Source organism: Dendropsophus ebraccatus, chromosome 11 (assembly GCF_027789765.1).
Source record: "Dendropsophus ebraccatus isolate aDenEbr1 chromosome 11, aDenEbr1.pat, whole genome shotgun sequence".
Lineage (NCBI taxonomy): Eukaryota > Metazoa > Chordata > Amphibia > Anura > Hylidae > Dendropsophus > Dendropsophus ebraccatus.
In genome coordinates this window covers 99,816,305-99,839,324 of record NC_091464.1, presented here as the reverse complement: position 1 = coordinate 99,839,324, position 23,020 = coordinate 99,816,305, and the positions used below count along the sequence as shown (strand labels likewise).

At 50.1% G+C, this 23,020-nt stretch overlaps 1 protein-coding gene across 3 annotated transcripts in view; it reads right to left on the bottom strand.

Moving 5' to 3' along the window:
• Positions 1–424: 424 nt before the first annotated feature.
• CD2 (CD2 molecule) overlaps positions 425–23,020 on the bottom strand; it is a 126,983-nt gene continuing 104,387 nt past the window's right edge. Inside the window, exons 4-5 of one of the 3 annotated variants that reach the window (XM_069944673.1) lie at positions 3,152–3,268; positions 425–2,946 (exon numbers count right to left, since the gene is read on the bottom strand). In XM_069944673.1, coding sequence (XP_069800774.1) covers positions 2,609–2,946; positions 3,152–3,268 — 455 coding nt within the window. In that variant the 3' untranslated portion in view covers positions 425–2,608. Of the gene's footprint in view, positions 2,979–3,151; positions 3,269–23,020 lie in introns of all 3 variants that reach the window. The other 2 variants (XM_069944674.1, XM_069944675.1) reach the window with 2 other exon arrangements.

The following is a 23,020-nucleotide window of genomic DNA, read 5'->3' as shown; positions in this document are numbered from 1 at the left end:
CCTTGGGCAGTGTCACGTTGCCTGTTCTACAGCTGCTGAGTGTGTAACATTCTGATGTGGCTGATCAATTTTTTCCGCTCTCTTATATTCTGCGCATGCGCTGCTAGTCAGGTGTCACACAGCTTCAGGCCACGTTCACACTCTGTCACTAATGTCATTAATTTGCGGCCGTTGTTTAGCAAACAGCAGCCGCTATTTCACTTTTAAATTAAATTCAATGGACCTTTTAAAATCAGCCGCACCCAAAAGGGCTGTCATCAACTAGAACAATGTACCAGTGGCCGCCATTGTAATGTTAAACAATGGACATTGCTCTAAGTGCCGTATAACGGCCATTGAAAATCGCTGTGTAAACGTAGCCTAAAGGAGTACTCTTAAAGGGAAAAAATTGTTGTCAAATCAATTGTTGCCAGAAAGTTATAGATATTTTTAATTTACGTTTATTTAAAAATCTTCAGTCTTCCAGTACTTATCAGCTGCTGTATGTCCTGCAGGAACTGTCCAGAGCAGGAGCTTTCAATGGGAATTTGCTGCTGCTGCTCTGGACAATTCCTGACATGGACAGAGGTGGCAGCATAGAGCACTGTGTCAGACTGGAGAGAATACACCACCATGTCTGCTAGCTCAGCTCCGGCTAGTCAGATTATCAAGTCAGCTATAAATTCTCTAAGTCCTAAGTCAAGTCCAAGAAGACGATCTTCCCTCCCGCTACAAGCAAGTCCCTACTAGCTGCGAGAACCCATCTACATTCCTCTTTCTACTTCAAGACCAAGAGTAGAGAAATTGCTGAAGAGCCCCCTGGCATAGCAGTCCTGTATTGGCCCTCCAGTCGGACATGATGCTTATTGGCTCCCATGTTGGTGATTGTGCTCCCTGTCGGTGTTGTCCCTCCCTTGTCATCTATTATAGTGACATGTGACATGTCTCCATACACATACTGCTAGAAGGGAGACAGGACCCTGGGATGACTGCTGCAGCCCCTGTATGTGCAGCACTGCGGGGGAGGGGGAGACACAGGAGCCTGGAAGTGTCCTAGAACCTGTGCGCCACTGCTGAGTTCTCCTTTAGTTCAGTCGGCAATGAGATATAGGCTGTAGCCAGGTTCTCTAGGTGAGTATTGCAGTACCACTTTTTGGCCATAAGATGTCGCCCCCTATTTTCTTTGTTATAATAGTTGGTATACTTTGTTTCACCTGTCAGTTGATAGAAATAATTGCTGGCAGCTCCTCACTCTCTCAGCCTATCAGAGGCTGATTCTAGAAGCTTCTGTCCTATCAGCTTCTCGGGTACCTTCCACTGTTTCCCACCAATAGGAAACCAGCCCAGTCTTTGTCCGTAAGTCTAGACTTCACCCCAGTTGTATCAGCGAGAGACCTTGTCCCAGGGCCTGGCCTTGTGGCCAGGAGCCTAAAAGACTAATTCCTTACTGCTAAACCAGCACAGGAGGGGGAAGTAACAGCTGTGTACATCTAGGGGATTAGCTCCTGCACGGTGTCCTAGCCCGGGGCCCTACATCTGGCACTATGTGATACGGCAAGAAGTGGTATATTCTAAGCCAGGAGTAACGGTATCTTCTTCTACTACAAGTCAAGTAACACAATCTCCCTCAAGTGAAAACCTGCTTGTGACGCACTGTACTGTCGCTTTAAGAAAACCTCTAAGTAAAGCTTATCATCTAGTTAAAGGGTTTCTCCAGTGCTATAAGAACATGTCCGCTTTCTTCCAGAGACAGCACTGCTCCAGGTCAGGTGGGGTTTGTAATTTAGGTAACTTTGCACCCACAAACCACTTGTACCTTTGGATAGCTGCTTTTAATCCAAGATCTGACCTTTCAGTTCGGCAGGTGATGCAGTTATTGTCCAGCCCTGTGTCAGACTGGCGTGGCCTAGATTGTGTATGCATTAGGCTGGCACCGCCCTCCTCATCATTAGGAATGTCCCTGGAACATGTTCTCCTATTCCTCACCTGTGTGAGCACAGCACATGTGCTGAATCATTGAGGCACCTGTGCAGTTTAAAGCTTAAAGTGATAAAGTTTAAAGTGATAAATAGAAAAAATCCTGCCTGGAGCATTCCGAATGATGAAGAGGGCGGGAAGGAGGGACGGAGGGGCAGTGCAGGGCTAGTGTACTGATATTCTATGCCACACCAATTTGAAACACGGCTGCAAGTTTAAGTTTTTTTTAGGACAGTAACTGCATCACCTGCCGAACGGACCCCAGGACAGATCTTGGATTAAAAACAGCTCTCTGAGGGAACAAGCGGTTTTTTTTTTGGGGGGGGGGGAGGCATTGTGGGTACAGATTCACTTTAAGATCCATTCACTTCAGTGAAACCGAGTTACAGAACGCTGTGCTGTCTCTGGAAGAAAGCAGCCATGTTTCTGTAGCGCTGGAAAACCCCTTTAAGTTCTCTGGACTCTATTGCACTGCAGCCACACCTGCCCCTGCAGGTAACTGGGAGCGGCCCAGGGTCATCACAGGGAGAAGTAACATGACATCTCTATAATATTATCAGTCCTTATAATACACAGGCGATATGTACAGATGATATCACATGTTACTGCAGCCCGCCGCCTAGATGAAGCAGAGTGCGGATCAGAACCTCACTCATTGGCATTCTTTACGGCGCTTTTTGCGCTGCGGCTTGGACACGGTACGAGGCTGCGGTCTTGGGGCTTGTTCGTTGGGATGATTTCCGGGTAAGGCAGGGACATTTCTCTGTGATGTTGAGGTGTATGATACCACCATCTCGCCTGGGGCCTGGGGGGCTGGCCGGCGACCTCTGTTCTGCTTTCCTTTCCTGCCCCCCGGCTCTCGAGTGTCCTGTAGGGGTGAACCCTGTTCTGTTAAGTCATCTTGGGTGGTGCCGCTCATGTATGCGGGGCTGGTCGGGCCCGGGAGTTGCGGTAGTCTGTGATGTTGGATATCATTCATCTCCACATCTTCTGTCAGGAATAAAAACATGGTCACATGATCCCTGGTAACAGAATTATCAAAAGTTATATGTGGTCATTAGAGGGAGCACTGATAATCAGAATCCTTACTTTCTGACTGCTGCAAAATCATAGACAGCTGAATGTAGAGGAGCAGAGAAGACTCCACAATACACAGTAACGTGCGCAGTGAAGGGCAGCGGGCACTCACACTCACCAGGATGGCTGTGGCTTCTCCAAGGCTTGTATTTCACAGTGCAAATGACCAGGGCAATAAAAATGATGAGAAAGACGGCTCCACCAGCAACACTCGCAATCAGATAGATATCCCATCCTGTGGAGATACAGAGGTGGAGAGAAGGATGAGGCTCAAGAAGCATAGCTGCATAGAGAGAGCCAAGTGTTTCTAATTTGCCTCACTGCAGGCCAAGGGCCACCTCAAAATACCAGAAGGGGAGGGAGGAGCTGACTACAGGAGAAGAGGAAGAGGGAGGAGCTGACTACAGAGGCAGAAGCTGAATACAGAAAAAGAGGAAGAGGGTGGAGCTGACTACGGAGGGAGAGGGAGGAGCTGACTACAGGGGAAAAGAGAGGGAGGTGCTGAAAACAAGAGGGAGAGGGAGGAGCTGACTACAGGAAAAGAGGCAGGGGCAGACTACAGAGGGAGAGGCAGGGGCAGACTACAGAGGGAGAGGGAGGAGCAGACTACAGAGGGAGGAGCAGACTACAGAGGGAGGAGCAGACTACAGAGGGAGGAGCAGACTACAGAGGGAGGGGGAGGAGCAGACAACAGGAGAAGGAGGGAGAGGGAGGAGCAGAGTACAGAGGCAGAAGGAGGAGCAGACTACAGAGGGAGAGGGAGGAGCAGACAACAGGAGAAGGAGGGAGAGGCAGGAGCTTACTACGGGGGGAAGAGGGAGAAGGAGGAGCTGACTGCAGGAGAGGGAAAAGCTGACTACAGAGGAGTAGGGAGAGGGAGGAGCTGACTACAGACTAGGGAGAGCAAGCGGCTGACTAGAGTAGAGAGAGAAGCTGACTACAGCTGAAGAGAGGGAGGAGCTGACTACAGGAGAAGGAGGAGCTTAGTAGAGAGGGAGAGGAAGGATCTAACTACAGGAGAGGGAGGAGCTTACTACAGAGGGAGAGGGAGGAGCTGACTACAGAGGGAAGAGGGAGAAGGAGGAGCTGACTACAGGAGAGGGAGAAGCTGACTACAGAGGAGTAGGGAGAGGGAGGAGCTGACTACAAAGGAGTAGGGAGAGCAAGCGGCTGACTACAGGAAAGAGAAGCTGACTACAGGAAGAGAGAGAGGGAGGAACTGACTACAGCTGAAGAGAGAGAGGGAAGAAAATACGGTTCAGGGAAGAAAAAGAGCGCTGCACCTCACACCTATGGCTGACACTAGTGCCTCTCGGCTGCATAAAAAAAAAATCAAAATTTTGTGTATGAATTGATCAAGCCACACTGCCCCATGTACCACGTGCAGGTATCTGATACACATGGGTCCCTACACTAAGTCCACACTGTATCGGTCAGTGGCCACCCCCCCCCTTCCCCCCACAGGCGTGCACAGTCAGGGAACGGGGGCCATGGAACGGCCCTGCAACCCCCATGCCACAGGACCAGACCCAAAAAGGCCCCCCGTCCCCCCAAAAAAACTCCCAGCCAACACTGCCGGCGAAGGAAGCTGCCCCCAAACAGCACAAGTCTGGATAAGGTATTGCGCTCACCATTGCTACTGCAGATAGAATGGGACAAATAGGAGGGATAAAAGCACATGCACTCAGGTGTCTCCTGCTAATTGCGGTCACGTGGGTCTTACCAGGAGGAGTGCAAAAACACTGAGAAAAGAGAGAAACAAAATACCTTATCCAGACTTGTGCTGTTTGGGGGCAGCTTCCTCCGCCAGCAGTGTTGGCTGGGAGTTTTTCTGGGGGGGGCATTTTTGAGTCTGGTCGTGTGGCATGGGGGTTGGAGGGCCGTTCCATGGCCTCCCTTCCCTGCTCATGCACGCCTGCGGGGGTGGTGATCGCTGACCGACACAGTGTGGACTTAGTGCAGGGACCCATGTGTATCAGATACCTGCACGCGGTACATGGGGCAGTGTGGGTTGATCAATTCATACACAAAATTCTGATGTTTTTTATGCAGCTGAGAGGCACTAGTGTCAGCCATAGGGGTGAGGTGCAGCACTCTTTTTCTTCCCTGAACCGTACAGAGAGAGGGAAGAGCTGACTACAGGAGAAGGAAGGAGAGGGAGGGGCTTAGTAAAGAGAGAGAGGGAGGAGCTGACTACAGGAGAAGGAGGGAGAGAGGAGCTTACTACACAGGAGAAGGAAGGAGAGGGAGGAGCTGACTATAGGGGAGGAGAGAGAGGGAAGAGCTGACTATAGGGGAGGAGGGAAAGGGAGGGGCTTACTATAGGGGAGGAGGGAGAGGGAGGAGCTGACTATAGGGGAGGAGGGAGAGGGAGGAGCTGACTAAAGGGGAGGAGAGAGGGAGGAGCTGACTATAGGGGAGGAGGGAGAAGGAGGAGCTGACTATAGGGGAGGAGGGAGAAGGAGGAGCTGACTATAGGGGAGGAGGGAGAGGGAGGAGCTGACTATAGGGGAGAAGGAGAAATTGACTACAAAGGGAAAGGGAGGAGATGATTACATGGGGAAGAGGGAGGTGCTGACAAAAAAGGAAGAGGGGGTGGCTCACTACAGATTAGTATTCCCTGACTACAGGGAAGGAGGGAGATGCAGACCACTTGGAAGAAGGGAGATGGATGTTCTGACTAAAGGGGAGGAGGGAGAGGTAGGTGCTTGTAGTGACATGGTACGGGCCCCTAAGTCTTATTTCACCTGAATAAGTAACTCCCTTGGCGTCACACAGTTGGGGATGAAGTTTTCACTGAAGTTAGTGTTTTCCCCACTAGTTGCTGTTTCTTATGCACGGCCGAAAGAGACAAAGGGTTAACGGTTTTATGTCACATGGGTTGTTTCATCCACTCACAGCTGCAGCTGCTCCCCTTCAGTGTCTGTCCTATCCTCTGTCATCTCTCTTTTACACACTCAGCCCCACCAATCACAGGAAGGTTCAGTTAGACTCCTGTAGTAAGGACTTAGTTCCTGGTGGGAAGAGTCAGTCTAGTTGATTCTGGTGAGTGTGTGAGGACACAACCAAAACCAAGTCTCTGCTGAAGTTAAGCCAGGGCTTGGCTTAGGCCAGGTCCTTGACGGGACACAAGCAAGCAAGCAAGCTACAGATTCTCTCTATGCAAGCCACCACCACTATGCAGAACTAGAAAGTACATGGAAGAGAGAAGCCACAGAAGGATCACCTCTCAAAAAGTGCAGGACAGTTACCTTAGCAACCCACAGCAACTGACCTCAGTGGAACAAAGTTACGGAAAGTCTAGGTATTCCACTGCGCAGTGCAGGACAACTGGAAAGTCTCGGCACTCTGCTTAGCCCAGATAACTAGGCCTGGGCTTGTACTACCCTAACAGGACGAGATGCTCGCAACTGTAGGGCAGAAGGCAGTCAGACACCGTCTAAATGTGAGTACAAGTGCTCTCTCTATATTCTCTCCAACTCAAACTGTTCCAGGCAGAGTACACATCTATTTGGACAAGGACTTTCAGGCATCCTCTCTTTTCTACTCTTCCCTCTGCTCAACCATCTCTTACAAGCACCTTATCTCTACAGCAACTGCAAGTACCTGGGAAACTGCAAGTCCTGAATTGTACTGAACTGTATTGCTGCCAAACACAGCTGTATTCCACAAAGATTTTGTCAGTAAACTCTTCCATTTTCCAAGTGTTGGACTCTGGCCTATTCTTGCGCACCTGCACCTACACACACCTGTACTTGAGTTAAACCTTTCGTACAGGTGGAATGTGAAGATGGTAACAGATTGATGTGAATTAAAATAAAAAAATAAACTGTAAGCTTTGTGTTGGTGCATGAATTTCCCTGGACTGACAAACCACCTGTGTGAATAGTTCTTTGGTTTCTTGCTTTGCTTTCCTCATCAGGACGGCCACCTAATGTTCTCATTATTCCTCTCATTTCTGGTATTGTCAACAGGATACAATGTAACAAAACTAAGGATAAGGGGTGTGGTATGTTACTGGTCTCCAGTGTAGGGGTGTGGTATGTTACTGGTCTCCAGTGCAGGGGTGTGGTATGTTACTGGTCTCCAGTGCAGGGGTGTGGTATGTTACTGGTCTCCAGTGCGGGGATGTGGTATGTTACTGGTCTCAAGTGTAGGGGTGTGGTATGTTACTGGTCTCCAGTGCAGGGGTGTGGTATGTTACTGGTCTCCAGTGCGGGGATGTGGTATGTTACTGGTCTCCAGTGCAGGGATGTGGTATGTTACTGGTCTCCAGTGCGGGGATGTGGGATGTTACTGGTCTCCAGTGTAGGGATGTGGGATGTTACTGGTCTCCGGTGCAGGGATGTGGTATGTTACTGGTCTCCAGTGTAGGGGTGTGGTATGTTACTGGTCTCCAGTGCAGGGATGTGGTATGTTACTCGTCTCCAGTGTAGGGGTGTGGTATGTTACTGGTCTCCAGTGCGGGGATGTGGTATGTTACTGGTCTCAAGTGTAGGGGTGTGGTATGTTACTGGTCTCCAGTGTAGGGATGTGGTATGTTACTGGTCTCCAGTGCAGGGGATGTGGTATGTTACTGGTCTCAAGTGTAGGGGTGTGGTATGTTACTGGTCTCCAGTGCAGGGATGTGGTATGTTACTGGTCTCCAGTGCAGGGATGTGGTATGTTACTGGTCTCCAGTGTAGGGATGTGGTATGTTACTGGTCTCCTGTGCAGGGATGTGGTATGTTACTGGTCTCCAGTGCAGGGATGTGGTATGTTACTGGTCTCCAGTGTAGGGGTGTGGTATGTTACTGGTCTCCTGTGCAGGGATGTGGTATGTTACTGGTCTCCAGTGCGGGGATGTGGTATGTTACTGGTCTCCAGTGTAGGGGCGTGGTATGTTACTGGTCTCCAGTGCAGGGATGTGGTATGTTACTGGTCTCCAGTGCGGGGATGTGGTATGTTACTGGTCTCCAGTGTAGGGGTGTGGTATGTTACTGGTCTCCAGTGCAGGGATGTGGTATGTTACTGGTCTCCAGTGTAGGGGTGTGGTATGTTACTGGTCTCCTGTGCAGGGATGTGGTATGTTACTGGTCTCCAGTGCGGGGATGTGGTATGTTACTGGTCTCCAGTGCGGGGATGTGGTATGTTACTGGTCTCCAGTGCAGGGATGTGGTATGTTACTGGTCTCCAGTGTAGGGGTGTGGTATGTTACTGGTCTCCAGTGCAGGGATGTGGTATGTTACTGGTCTCCAGTGCAGGGATGTGGTATGTTACTGGTCTCCAGTGCAGGGATGTGGTATGTTACTGGTCTCCAGTGCAGGGATGTGGTATGTTACTGGTCTCCAGTGTAGGGGTGTGGTATGTTACTGGTCTCCAGTGCAGGGATGTGGTATGTTATATGGTGGGCTAACACGCAGCTCCCGGCTACTCGGCTCTGTCCCGTCCCCGGCAGCACAAGCATTAGTGAGGTCAGTGTGCACCGGGGAACTACTTCCGGCGTAGGGTGCGTCTATTACAAGCGCCCCCGTGCCGGAAGTAGCATCCCCAGCGCACACTGACCTCACTGATGCTTGTGCTGCCAGGGACAGGACAGACCAGGGGAGCCGCGCGCCAGCTGACAGCGAGACCGGACTGCAGGAGGAGAGACACACGGCGGGGGAGCGAGTTGTCAGATGAGCTGTGTTGTTTTGTTTTTTTTGCACAGACTGAGGGCCATCTATAAGAGGTATTACCTGGGGGGGGCATCTATAAGGGGTATTACCTGGGGGGGCATCTATAAGGGGTATTATCTGGGGGGGCATCTATAAGGGGTATTACCTGGGGGGGGACATCTATAAGGAGTATTACCTAGGGGGGGGCCATCTATAAGGGGTATTACCTGGGGGGCCATCTATAAGGGGTATTACCTGGGGGGGCATCTATAAGGGGTATTACTTAGGGGGGCCATCTATAAGGGGTATTACCTGGGGGGGACCATCTATAAGGGGTATTACTTAGGGGGCCATCTATAAGGGGTATGACCTGGGGGAGCCATCTATAAGGGGTATTACCTAGGGGGGGGCCATCTATAAGGTGTATTACCTGGGGGGGCCATCTATAAGGGGTATTACCTAGGGGGGCATCTATAAGGGGCATTACTTAGGGGGGCCATCTATAAGGGGTATTACCTGGGGGGCCATCTATAAGGGGTATTACCTGGGGGGGCATCTATAAGGGGTATTACCTGGGGGAGCCATCTATAAGGGGGGATACATGGGGGCCATCTATAAGGGGGACTATACGGGGGTGTATACAATAGGGCATGTACTATAGTGGACCACACAGAGGGGAGCATATACTATAAGGGGGTCACATAGAGTCAGCCTACCCACTAAATGAGGGTGAAAAGGGGCCAATACAGATGTGCAGTGTGTAGAGAGAAGAGGATGGTGCCAGAGTGAGGAGACTAATATGTCTGTCTGGCAGATTCTGTGGATTCGTGGCTCGGAGAAGTTCTCATAACGGCCCAGGACAGATGGAGAAGAAAATGAAAAGGGAAGAACTCCGATCAGAGAAAACGTCCCCTGTGAGTCACTAAATCTATCTGCACTGTAATGTATATGGTGTAAAGAGTCTGCGTGGAGCTGGGTCTCCCTCTATGTGACTGTATGAGATTGTATGTGATCTTTGTACAGTGGATTTTATTCAGTAGCAGCTGCTGTGTTAGTATGTGGTGGTATTAGTCAGTAGCAGTGGTGGGGTTAGTCAGTATGTGGTGGTATTAGTCAGTAGCAGTGGTGGGGTTAATCAGTATGTGGTGGTATTAGTCAGTAGCAGCAGTGGGGTTAGTATGTGGTGGTAGTAGTCAGTAGCAGCGGTGGGGTTAGTATGTGGTGGGGTTAGTCAGTACGTGGTGGTATTATTTGTTATGTGTAATCTAGTACTGTGTTTTATTGATCTTAGTATACAGGATTTGGTCAGTAACAATATGGTAGTGGATGCGACTAGCACCTCGGCTGAGCTGTTAGTGAGCGCCCCCCCCCCCCCCCCCCGCCCATTAGCTCCACTGCCGGCACCGACAGAGGCTACCACTGCACTATGTGCCACTTCACCATCACTATTTTCACAGCCCTTTCCGGTGGCTCTCCCACCTCGTGGCTCTTCCCTCCCTCATAGTGCCTCCTCTTCCCTGGCTATTAGATTCCCCTGGGCCAGGATGGGCAGTAATGCCAGTATTTCGTCGGAGGATTCCCCCCTCCCATCCGTGCAGCCTGTTACAAGTGAGGCCACAGATATGGTGGTTACACAGGACCAGGCACCTGCTCAGGCCAGCGCAGCTACCGCTGTGGCTTCTTCACTGCCCATTGCACCCCCTCCGGTTAGTGGCTCCTTGCTTCCCGCCAGCAACTTGCCGGTCATTCCCTCAGGTGGTGGGGAGCACACTGGCGAGTTGCAGTGCTTCAATAGGCATGGATACAGATCTGCATCATCCAGGCGGCTCTCCCGTTCACATCGCTACAGGCACACCCAAGCAAGCTCCCGTTCTTCATCTTGTTCCCAGGAATCATGGCGCCATAGGTCGTCTGGTCACTATCACCGCCGCTCCAGAGATTCGGGCAGCTCCAGAGCTTCTAGATGGCGCTCCCCATCTTCTTCTGGAGGGTCCAGTGCCTCCAAAGTTTCTGTCTGGAGTCCAAGGGATCACCGTGGACGCAGGGCTCTTACGACTTCCTCCAGGCTGTCCACCTTGCCGGCTGCTGTTCCCGTTACCGTCCCAGCCACGGTTCCTGATCCTGCGGTGTTGTCGAGCCAACCGATTATTCAGTCCACTTCCTCTGCCTCTGGAACTGGAGAGTTTAACTTTACTGGTGCGTGGGGTGGGGGTGGGAACAAGAAAATGGACGTTATGGTCGCCTTAAGTCCATTTTGGGTAGGTTATCAGGTCCGTCTTCCCCGGCTTTACCCGCCCTTTCAACCCCTGTGGCTAAGCCTGTTCCACCATCAGTGGGTTTGCACAAAGACTCGTTCTTTTGTGGAATTAGTCCGCGGGGCACTCACCTTGACCCCGAAATCAAGGAGAAGATATGGGCCAATCAATACATAGATATATGGTCGTTTGTCTCAGTCGACCAACATATGGTAGATAAAGAAAGACGCCCGTTCGCGGAGAATTCTACATTGGCGGATAGGAGGCCCCGCGTGGCAAAAACTATGAATAACTGGATGCAGGCTTTTCCTGTCCTCGGTTATGTAATGGGTCAGAAACATCCCGAACGCTGTTTGGAATTGTTCGTTTATTTTGATAGTATATATAGCGCGTACAAGTCACATGGGGGTTCCGCCTGGTGGCGGTACGATGAAGACTTCCGGAGGCACCTTGCTCTCCAGACAGAACTAGGATGGGGGGTTAAGGCCACAGATGTTTGGCTTTGTTTGATGCTTACAATTAGGCCGCCCCCTTTCAGGGAACGGCCACTGTCCCCGGAGCAACTTCTGCATCAGGGACAGTGGCCGTGCAACAACCGGGAGCCTGCTGGCTTTTCAATGAGGGCCATTGCAGGTTTGCCGGTCTGTGCAAATACAAGCATAAATGCTCCGCCTGTGGGGGCACCCATACAGCGTTACGATGCCCTAGACCAGCGAGCAAACAGCTCAATAAGCCCCCCAACCCAAACGAAGCCAAGGACGCCGGTGAGCGTACACGCGATGCGCCCTTGGCTAGACAGGTACCACAATAGCCAGGATGCTAATTTGTTGATTGAAGGTTTTACTCATGTTTTTTTCATTCCGTTTGTGTATTCTAGTTTCCCTCAATTCTCGGATAACCTCAAGTCCGCCCATGAACACCCTGAGGTTATGCACAAAAAGATTTCTAAGGAGGTTGCTCTGGGTTGCATGGCCGGCCCTTTTGTAACCCCTCCTTTCATTAACCTGAGGGTGTCCCCTCTGGGAGTCGTTCCCAAAAAAGAGGCAGGTAAGTTCAGACTCATTCATCATCTGTCACACCCTAAAGGTTTTTCCGTTAATGACGGCATAACCGCAGACGATGCATCAGTCTTTTATGTGTCTTTTGACAAGGGGGTACAGTTGGCCAGCAGAGAACCCCTGCCCGCCCTGTGAACCAAGTCTGATATAGAGTCTGCCTTCCGTCTGCTTCTTGTCCATCACGAGTGTCATCATTTGTTGGGTTGTCAGTTGGGACGGTGGTTTCTATTATGACATGTGCTTGCCTATGGGCTGTTCCATCTCGTGCCACTACTTTGAGGTTTTCAGCTCCTTCTTGGAGGGGGTGGTGCGTTTTGAGACTGGTTCAAATGCAGTGCTACACTATTTGGATGATTTTCTTTTTGTTGGTTCTAGTTCTGATCAATCTTGTGCTTATTTGTTGTCCACTTTTCAGTTTTTCATGCATCGCTTTGGGGTTCCTTTGTCCGGTGAAAAGACGGAAGGCCCTTCCACTTTTCTTACTTTTTTGGGCATTGAGATTAACACTGAGGAAATGATGTTTCGCCTCCCCCCGGACAAATTGGAAAAGTTGGTGAACTTGATAGATGGGTTTTTGACAGTCAATAAGGTCACCCTTCGGCAGTTACAATCGGTATTAGGTCTCCTAGTGCTCGCCTGCCGCATTATGCCCATGGGACGTATATTTTCCTGGCGGCTATCCTTGGCAACTAAAGGGGCCAAATGGCCGGGCCACAGGATACGCATTACGAGTGTGCTGAAAGCAGACCTGCGGGTATGGAGGCAGTTTTTATCTACCTACAATGGGCGAACCTGTATGATGAGCACGAGGGTTACCAGACGGCTCTGTTGGTTTTGGGGCAATTTTAGACAAGGATTGGTGTGCTGCTGCATGGCCACGTTGCTGGAGTTATTTCCTATTATCATTGGTGTTGAGATTTGGGGCCCACAGCTTTCCAACCGACACATTTGTTTTTGGAGTGACAACATGAGCATGGTATTGTGTATTAACAATCTTTCCTCCTCCTCTCCTCCCGTAGGTAATTTGCTCAGGCATTTGGTACTCCGATGTCTTGACTTTAACCCCTTAAGGACAGAGCCTGAAATGGCCTTAATGACAGAGACAAATTTTATGAATATGACCAGTGTCACTTTATTCATTAATAGCTTCGGGATGCTTTTACCTATCCGGCTGATTCTGAGATTGTTTTCTCGTGACATATTGTACTTTACATTTCTGGTAAATTGGAGTCGATACTCATAACAAATCTTTATGAAAAAAACCCAAATAATGTGAAAAAATGTGAAAAAATGCATTTTTCCAACTTTGAAACTTTTTTGCGTATACAGAAAGTGGTTATACCACATAAATTATATATTAAATAGCATTAGCAACATGTCTACTTTATGTTGGCGGCATTTATTAAACTATCTTTCATTTTTTTTAGACGATAGGAAGCTTAAAACATTAGCAGCAAATTTCCAAATTTTCAGTAAAATTTCAAAATCAGATATTTTTAGGGACCTGTTCAGGTTTAAAGTGTATTTGAGGGGCCTGTATGTTAGAAAGCCCCACAAAGCACCCCATTTCAGAAACTGCACCCCCCAAACTCTGCAAAAGCATATCCAGAAAGTGTTTTAACCCTTTAGGGGAGTCACAGAAATAAAAGCTAAGTGTGTAAGGAATTTGAAAATTTTAATTTTCTCTGCAGAGATTTTATTGTAATCCAATATTTTTCATAATTATAAACCTATTACCAGAGAAATGCACCCCAATAATTATTGCCCCGTTTCTGCAGTTTATAGAAATACCCCATATGTGGCCCTATTGCGCTACTTGACGCAACCACAAGCCTCAGATATAAGGGAGCGCCTAGTGAATTTCAACGCCTCCGTTATATTTGGTCATTTTTGACTGTACCACTTCAGGTTGGCAGAGGCTCTGGGGTGTCAAAACCTAAAAAACACCCCTAAAGGGACACCATTTAGAAAACTACACCCCTCAAGGAATGTAACAAGGGGTGCGGTGAGCATCTGGACCCCACAGGTGCTTCACAGATTTTCCGAACAATATGGCGTGAAAAAAGAAAAATTTATTTTTTACACTAAAACGTTGTTCTAGCCTTCAATTTTTCATTTTCTTAAAGGGATAAGAGGCAAAAAAAGACAAAAAATGTGTAGCGCAGTTTCTCCCGAGTACAGAAATACCCCACATGTGGCGATAGAGTGCCAAGCGGGCGCAGGACGAGCCTCCAAAGGTAAGGAGCGCCAATTGGCTTTTGGAAGCTGAATTTCACTGAAAAGGATTTCAAGGGCCATGTCGCATTTACAGAGCCCTTGTGCTGCCAAGACACTGGAAACCCCCCACAAGTGATTCCATTCTGGAAACTACACCCCTCAAGGAATCTAACAAGGGGTGCAGTGAGCATATGGACCCCACTGGTGACGGGCACAAATGTGGAACAATGTGACGTGAAAGGGAAAAATTTCATTTTTTCACTTTTACGGCACAAATGTGCCCGTCATCAAGGGGTTCATATCCTCACTGCACCCCTTGTTAGATTCCCGGAGGGCTGCAGTTTCCAGAATGGGGTCACTTGTGGGGGGTTTCCAGTGTTTTGGCAGCACGAGGGCTCTGTAAATGCGACATGGCGTTCATCATCCATTCTAGCCAAATCCAACCTCCAAAATCCAAATGGCGCTCCTTCCCTTCGGAGGCTTGCCCTGCGCCCACATGGCGCTTTATGTCCACATGTGGGGTATTTATGGACTCGGGGGAAATTGCTCTACACATATTGTGTGTTTTTTTCTCTTTTAACCCCTTGTGAAAATGATAAATTCAAGGCTAAACCAACATTATAGTGTAAAAAATGTAATATTTCATTTTCACGCCACATTGTTCCACATTTGTGTCCGTCACCAGTGGGGTCCATATGCTCACTATACCCCTTGTTACATTCCTTGAGGGGTGTAGTTTCCATAATGGGGTCACTTGTGGGGGGTTTCAACTGTCTTGGCAACACAGGGGCCTTTTGAATGCAACATGGCCCCTCAAAATCCATTCCATCCAAATCCAGCCTTCAAAAACGAAATGGTGCTCCTTCCCTTCGGAGGCTTGCCCTGCACCCGCACGGCGCTTTATGTCCACATGTGGGGTATTTACGGACTCGGGGGAAATTGCGCTACACATTTAGTTTTTTTCCCCTCTTTTAACCCCTTGTGAAAATGATATATTCAAGGCTAAACCAACATTATAGTGTAAAAAATGTAATATTTCATTTTCACGCCACATTGTTCCACATTTGTGTCCGTCACCAGTGGGGTCCATATGCTCACTACACCCCTTGTTACATTCCTTGAGGGGTGCAGTTTCCATAATGGGGTCACTGGTGGGGGGTTTCAACTGTCTTGGCAACACAGGGGCCTTTTGAATGCAACATGGCCCCTCGAAATCCATTCCATCCAAATCCAGCCTTCAAAAACCAAATGGCGCTTCTTCCCTTCGGAGGCTTACCCTGCACCCGCATGGCGCTTTATGTCCACATGTCGGGTATTTCCGTACTCAGGGGAAATTGCTCTACACATTAAATGTTTTTTTTATCTTTTAGCCCCTTGTGAAAATGAAAAAACATGACAAGATTAATGATTTAGAGTAAAAATTTTACAAAAATTACACTAAATGTTGGTCTAGCCTTGATTTTTTTCCATTTCCACAAGGGGTTAAAAAAGAAAATGAACACAAAACGTGTAGGGTAGTTTCCCCTGAGTACGAAAATACCCCACATGTGGGCATAATGTGCCATATGGGCACAGGGCAAGTCACCAAAGGGACAGAGCGCCATTTAGAGGCTGGAATGGAGGATGGAGGCCATGTCGCAATTACAAAGCTCCTGTGCTGCCAGGACAGTAGAAACCCCCGACAAGTGACCCCATTCTGGAAACTACACCCCATAAGGAATCTAACAAGGGGTGCAGTGAGCATATGGACCCCACTGGTGACGGGCACTTACGTAGAACATGTGCCATGAAAATTAAAAATACAATTTTTTTCATTTTCACGTCCCAAATGTGGCCGTCACCAGGGGGCCATATCCCCGCTGCCCCACTTGTTAGATTCCTTATGGGGTGTAGTTTCCAGAATGGGGTCACTTGTGGGGGGTTTCTACTGTCCTGGCCGCACAGAGGCTTTGTAATTGCATCATGGCATCCTCTAATGGGAATGGCGGCCATACCTATTTAGCTGGGGAAAAGGGACAATTCTAATTTATTTTGGGGGTATTAGGCCAATTATTAGTTTATAAGGTTGGAAATGACAGGTGTCCATCAAATTCAACCTGTGTTGATCCAGAGGAAGGCAAAAAAAAACCCTCATAAGGCAGACGACAGTAGCCTCATCACAGGGGAAAAATTCCTTCCCGACTCCATAATGGCGATCAGAATAATCCCTGGATCAACGTGACCCCTGAAATAGGAATAAGGGACAGAATTTAGATAATGTAGAACCCCAATGACGTGTGGTACGCCTTGGAGCGATCCAGTATACAGAGGCCGGGGTGATCAGGACAGGTGTCACACAGGAAAATGGTGTCCTACCTGATCCCCCTGTTACGCCACACTGCACTTCTTCTGGGGTCTCCCTTTCTCCAGTGTGGGGGACGTCACCTGGAAAATGTTGTCCTGGTGCGATACGGGGTCCCTCATATCCAGAAGTGCTGGGTCCGCTCCATGGCTGCTAAATATTAGGGCGCTATTACTACTTCTGATATGTTCGGATCGTGCCGCAAGCTACAGTAGCTCGGGCAGCGAGGGACCGGAAGAGGGGGTGCTGGTATAAGAGTTATCCCCGTACAGGTGGTGAACTTTATCCAGCAGTGGGAAGATCAGTTCCCGGACGATCTTCCCACTAACTCCGAGGATGGGGGGGGGGCATCTGGGGGCTGGATTCGGGTGTCCCTTCCTACATACACTCTAAGGGTACATGCACACTGAATCGCGACAGATAACCCTTCGTGCATTCCACAGCTGGCACCCACCGGCGGACTGATGCAGGCGCACGTCTCCATCCGTGTCATAGACTCCATTCTATGCACGGGCGGATTCCGCTCTCCGTCCAATGTGTTCATTCTTTGGATGGACGACGGATTCCGCCCGTGCATAGAATGGAGTCTATGACACGGGTAGAGACATGCGCCTCCATCAGTCCACCGGCGGGTGCCAGCTGCGGAATGCACGAAGGGTTATCCTTCGCCATTCCGCAGTGTGCACGTACCCCAAATCTGTAAGTGTACCCTGAGGTACGCTCACAGAGTTTGTAGAATTTCACACCATACCGTGATCTCTTATTGGGACGGTACTGGCGGAAAAGACGTGTCTGGGCGGCAGCGTACGCTACGCTACCCCCCAGACACGTCACTGGATGATGAGGATGATGAGGATGATGAGGATGAATGGAGGAAAGAAGGATCCACCCATTCATCCTCACTGGCTGTTTCGGTGTCGGAGGTAATAATAACGTATCCCTCTGACGCTGAAAACACCCTGGGGGGCATCTTTATACGGGGACTAGTATATGGGGTATATAGTGGTGTAGTGTCAAACTTTATTCAATGTAGTGTAGTGTGGTGTAATGTAGTGTTTTTTACGTGTTTTTTTACAGTAAGTATAAAAAAAAAACCTACGCCAACAAAGGAGTTGCTGATAAATGCCGCACTTATGTCCGGCACTTATAAGCAGACTGTGGCAGTAGAATATAGAAAAAAAACACCCTACGCCAAAAAGGAGGAGTTGCTGATTAGCAGCGCACTTTCGTGCGATGCTGATCAACACTCAGCGGCGATAGGGTGCGGAAAATAGAAGAAAAAAAAATTTGGAAAAAAAAAAACACCTTTTTCTATATTCTGAATATCCCTGTAGCTGCTGATAAGTGTATTACACATATCAGCCGCTAGGGGGCAGCAGAGCGCAAAATCCGGAAAATGACGAGGCTGGAGCCGAAAATAGCCGAAAGAAGACGACGGGGAACGGCGGAAAGACCCGAAGACCGAACGGAATGACGGAGGACGCCGCGAACCCGGAAGACGCCGATCAGGAGCCCGGGACAGGTGAGTAATGTACAAATACCTGCTCTGGACCCCTCCGCTACCTAGCTGAGGGGTCCAGGGCAGGTATTTATTATTTTGCTGGACTCTGATCGCCGTGCCACCGGCCCGATCGCCGTGAACGGCCGGCCGGCCGTTCACGGCGATCGGGCCGGTGGCACGGCGATCACCATTACTTTTTACAGTAATGGCGGTCGGTGCCGTCCTCGGACAGCACCGACCGCCATTTTTTTCCGGGTCATCGGGTCACCGATGACCCGGAAAGGTTCCGATCGCCGCTATTGGCTGATCTGAATTGATCAGCCTATAGCGGCGATCGTAAGCACGGGGGGTGTTAACCACCCCCCGTGCTGTGAAGCTAAGATGGCCTGCTATGATTTATAGCAGGCCATCTTCCCCGACCGCTGTGTGTGAACACGCAGCGATCGGGGAAACATCGGGCGTAAATTTACGCCCTGATGCGCCAAGTACCAGGGCGCGAGGGCGTAAGTTTACGCCCGATGTCGTTAAGGGGTTAATATCTATTTTAGGTCCCGACATGTACCAGGTGTTAGTAACGCTGTAGCTGACGCTTTGTCTCGATTCGATTGGCAGGATTTTTGGACACTCTCACCTGGGGCCAACAAAGTGGGCAAGGCTTGCCCGGAAAACCTGTGGAAACTTGTGGATCTCAGCTGATGTCGCTCATTTTCTCTTCCGTCACGCCAGTCACGTGGAGACAACATGGTAAGGCGTGGATGGGGTGGTGCTCGCTCGTAGGCAATCGGGATGCTGCCAGGGATGTGAATGTTCGACTGGAGATCACGGTGGAGTTTTTGTTAAAGTTGCGGGCTCTAGGCATTTCTGGGTCGGTTGCGCAGCGTCGGCTGTCTGGGGTTTCCTTTTATTTTAAGTTGCTGGGTTGGGAGGACGTTACTAGGGCCTTTTTAGTCAAACAGGCGCTTAAGGGATGGAAAAAGGAGAGGCCGAGTCGCGACACCCGCAGACCGGTATCCTATTAGCTGCTGGCTAGACTGGTGGGTCATTGCCCCTTAGTTTGTAGTTCCCCTTATAAAAGCTCTGTATTTTCAGTAGCATTTGGTTTGGCATTCTTTGGCGCGCTGCGTATAGGGAAACGCCTCCCTCCTTCCAAACACAGACCGGGTGGGCTTCATGTCTCGGATGTAGTCATTGGGGATAGGGCGGTTAGGGTCCGGGTGCGTAGATCGAAAACCGATCAGTCTGCCCTGGAAGCTTGGCTTCCGCTGTGGTCTGTGGATGGCCTGGTGTGCCCGGTCAGACTGATCGCTGATTATTTGAAAGTACGGGTTGCCAGCGTTCCTGGTACACGAGGACGGCTCTCCTCTTACAATGTATCAGTTTCAGTTAATGTTCCGTAAGTTGTTGCTTGCTTTGGGGAGTTTACCACGTGAGTATGGCACGCATTCTTTCAGGATTGGGGCGGCTACTGAAGCGGCAAGGGCAGGTCTCTCGGAGGAGGTGGTTAAGAGGATTGGTCGCTGGCGCTCTGACTGCTACGCGCGCTATGTTCGGCCCGAATTATTGGTTTGAATTACTAACTGTTTTTTCTTTTCAGAGATCGTTCCGCCTTCGGTATTCATTGTGGGGCATTCCTACATTTGCCGTGCTGCCCAACATGCTGAGGTTCGTCCAGAGGGCAGGAGCCTTGGTTTCAGACACATGACGGTTTCATGGAGAGGAATTCGGGGGCTGCGGTGGCCCCAGGTCTTATCAGAAGTCATGGCTTTTGCGGCTACTGTTACAGGCCCCGTAATTCTCGTCATCCACGCGGGGGGCAATGATTTGTGCCATTGTAAGATTGGCGACCTCATGACGCTTATGCATACGGATGTGGAGCGCTTCGGTCCGCTTTTTTCGGAGTTCGTCCTAGTCTTGTCCGAAATTGTCCCCGGCGTAGTATGCCAATATGCCAGAGATCCTGCAGCGATTGAGCTTGCCAGGCAGATGCTGAATGCCCGTATGTCCCGGTTTGTAAGATCCCGGTCGGGCGTAGTTGTCCGTCATCGGCAGTTAGAGGGGGAGAATAGTGGATTAATGATTAGTGATGGAGTTCATTTGACAGATATAGGCACCAATATATTTCTGTCAGGTATCGAGGATGGCATTGAGCAAGCCCTGTTCCTGCTGGGTGGTTGTCTGAGCCCCGTTTAGGTTTAAAGGGGCTCCTTCGTGGCTGAGAACACCTGCCTAGCAGGTTGGGTTAGCGGACGACCGTGTACGGCGGGAGTCCGCCGGTGGCACCCCGTGGCTACCCTCTGGTGAGTTGGCACGTCGTGCTGGTTTGGTTCTTACAAAGTGCGGTTAATAAAAGCTGTGGCCGGCAATCACCCATCAAAAGTATTCTTGTGTGTTTGCTTTTATTCCTGGCGGCGAGCTTGGGATGTCTTCTGGTAATTTAGCATGGAGCTCTAGGCAGTCTGCACTGGAGACCAGTAACATACCACATCCCTGCACTGGAGACCAGTAACATACCGCTTCCCTACACTGGAGCGGCTGCAGCAAGGTGTGTACTCTGACCATATAATATGCCACATCCCTGTACTGGAGCGACTGAAGCAAGGTGTGTCCTCTGACTATATAATATACCACATCCCTGCACTGGCGTGACTGCAGCAAGGTGTGTGCTCTGACCATGTAACATACCACACCCCTGCACTGGAGACCAGTAACATTCCACATCCCTGCACCGGAGACCAGTAACATACCACACCCCTGCACTGGAGACCAGTAACATCCCACATCCCCGCACTGGAGACCAGTAACATACCACATCCCTGCACCGGAGATCAGTAACATCCTACATCCCTGCACCGGAGACCAGTAACATACCACATCCCCGCACTGGAGACCAGTAACATACCACATCCCTGCACTGGAGACCAGTAACATTCCACATCCCTGCACCGGAGACCAGTAACATACCACATCCCTGCACTGGAGACCAGTAACATACCACACCCCTGCACTGGGGACCAGTAACATTCCACATCCCTGCACCGGAGACCAGTAACATACCACATCCCTGCACTGGAGACCAGTAACATACCACACCCCTACACTGGAGACCAGTAACATCCCACATCCCTGCACTGGAGACCAGTAACATACCACATCCCTGCACTGGAGACCAGTAACATCCCACATCCCCGCACTGGAGACCAGTAACATACCACATCCCCGCACTGGAGACCAGTAACATACCACATCCCTGCACTAGAGACCAGTAACATACCACATGCCCGCACTGGAGACCAGTAACATACCACACCCCTACACTGGAGACCAGTAACATACCACATCCCCTGCACTGGAGACCAGTAACATACCACATCCCCACACTGGAGACCAGTAACATACCACATCCCCGCACTGGAGACCAGTAACATACCACATCCCCGCACTGGAGACCAGTAACATACCACATCCCCGCACTGGAGACCAGTAACATCCCACATCCCCGCACTGGAGACCAGTAACATACCACATCCCCGCACTGGAGACCAGTAACATACCACACCCCTACACTGGAGACCAGTAACATACCACCAGGGCCGGCCTTAGGGTAGATGGCGCCCTGTGCAGAATATTCTTTTGGCGCCCCCCCCCCCAATCTATCTCTTGGAGACACACACTGTATATACTGCTTACACAGACAGATACAGACACACGGGGGAGATTCATCAGACATGCTGTAAAGTGAAACTGGCTCAGTTGCCCCCGGCAACCAGATTCCACCTCTCATTCCTCACAGACTCATTGGAAAATGAAAGGTGGAATCTGATTGGTTGCTAGGGGCAACTGAGCCGGTTTCACTTTACACCGTGTTTGATGAATCTCTCCCACAGTGTATATACTGCCTACACGGACGCATACAGACACACAGTATATATATCCTGCAAACACAGACACACAGTATATATATCCTGCAAACACAGACACACATACAGTCACATATACACATACACACCACACATACCCACCACTGGGAGTTGTTGTTGTCCTACCTGAGCCGCACAGGAACATGCTGGGAGTTGTTGACCTACCACACAGAGCCACACAGGAACATGCTGGGAGTTTTGTCCTACCACACAGAGCCACACAGGAGTATGCTGGGAGTTGTTGTCCCACCACACAGAGCCACACAGGAACATGCTGGGAGTTGTTGACCTACCACACAGAGCCACACAGGAACATGCTGGGAGTTTTGTCCTACCACACAGAGCCACACAGGAGTATGCTGGGAGTTGTTGTCCCACCACACAGAGCCACACAGGAGTATGCTGGGAGTTGTTGTCCCACCACACAGAGCCACACAGGAGCATGCTGGGAGTTGTTGTCCTACCACACAGAGCCACACAGGAGCATGCTGGGAGTTGTTGTCCTACCAGATCCGCACAGGAACATGCTAGGAGTTGTTGTCCTACCACACAGAGACACAAAGGAGCATGCTGGGAGTTGTTCTACCACACACACACACACACACACACACACACACACACACACACACACAGGAGCATGCTGGGAGTTGTTGTCCTACCACACAGAGCCACTCAGGAGCATGCTGGGAGTTGTTGTCCTACCACACAGAGCCACACAGGAGCATGCTGGGAGTTGTCCTACCACACAGAGCCACACAGGAGCATGCTGGGAGTTGTTGTCCTACCACACAGGAGCATGCTGGGAGTTGTTGTCCTACCACACAGGGGCATGCTGGGAGTTGTTGTCCTACCACACAGGGGCATGCTGGGAGTTGTTGTCCTACCACACAGGAGCATGCTGGGAGTTGTTGTCCTACCACACAGGAGCATGCTGGGAGTTGTTGTCCTACCACACAGGAGCATGCTGGAAGTTGTTGTCCTACCACACAGAGCCACATAGGAGCATGCTGGGAGTTGTTGTCCCACCACACAGAACCACACAGGAGCATGCTGGGAGTTGTT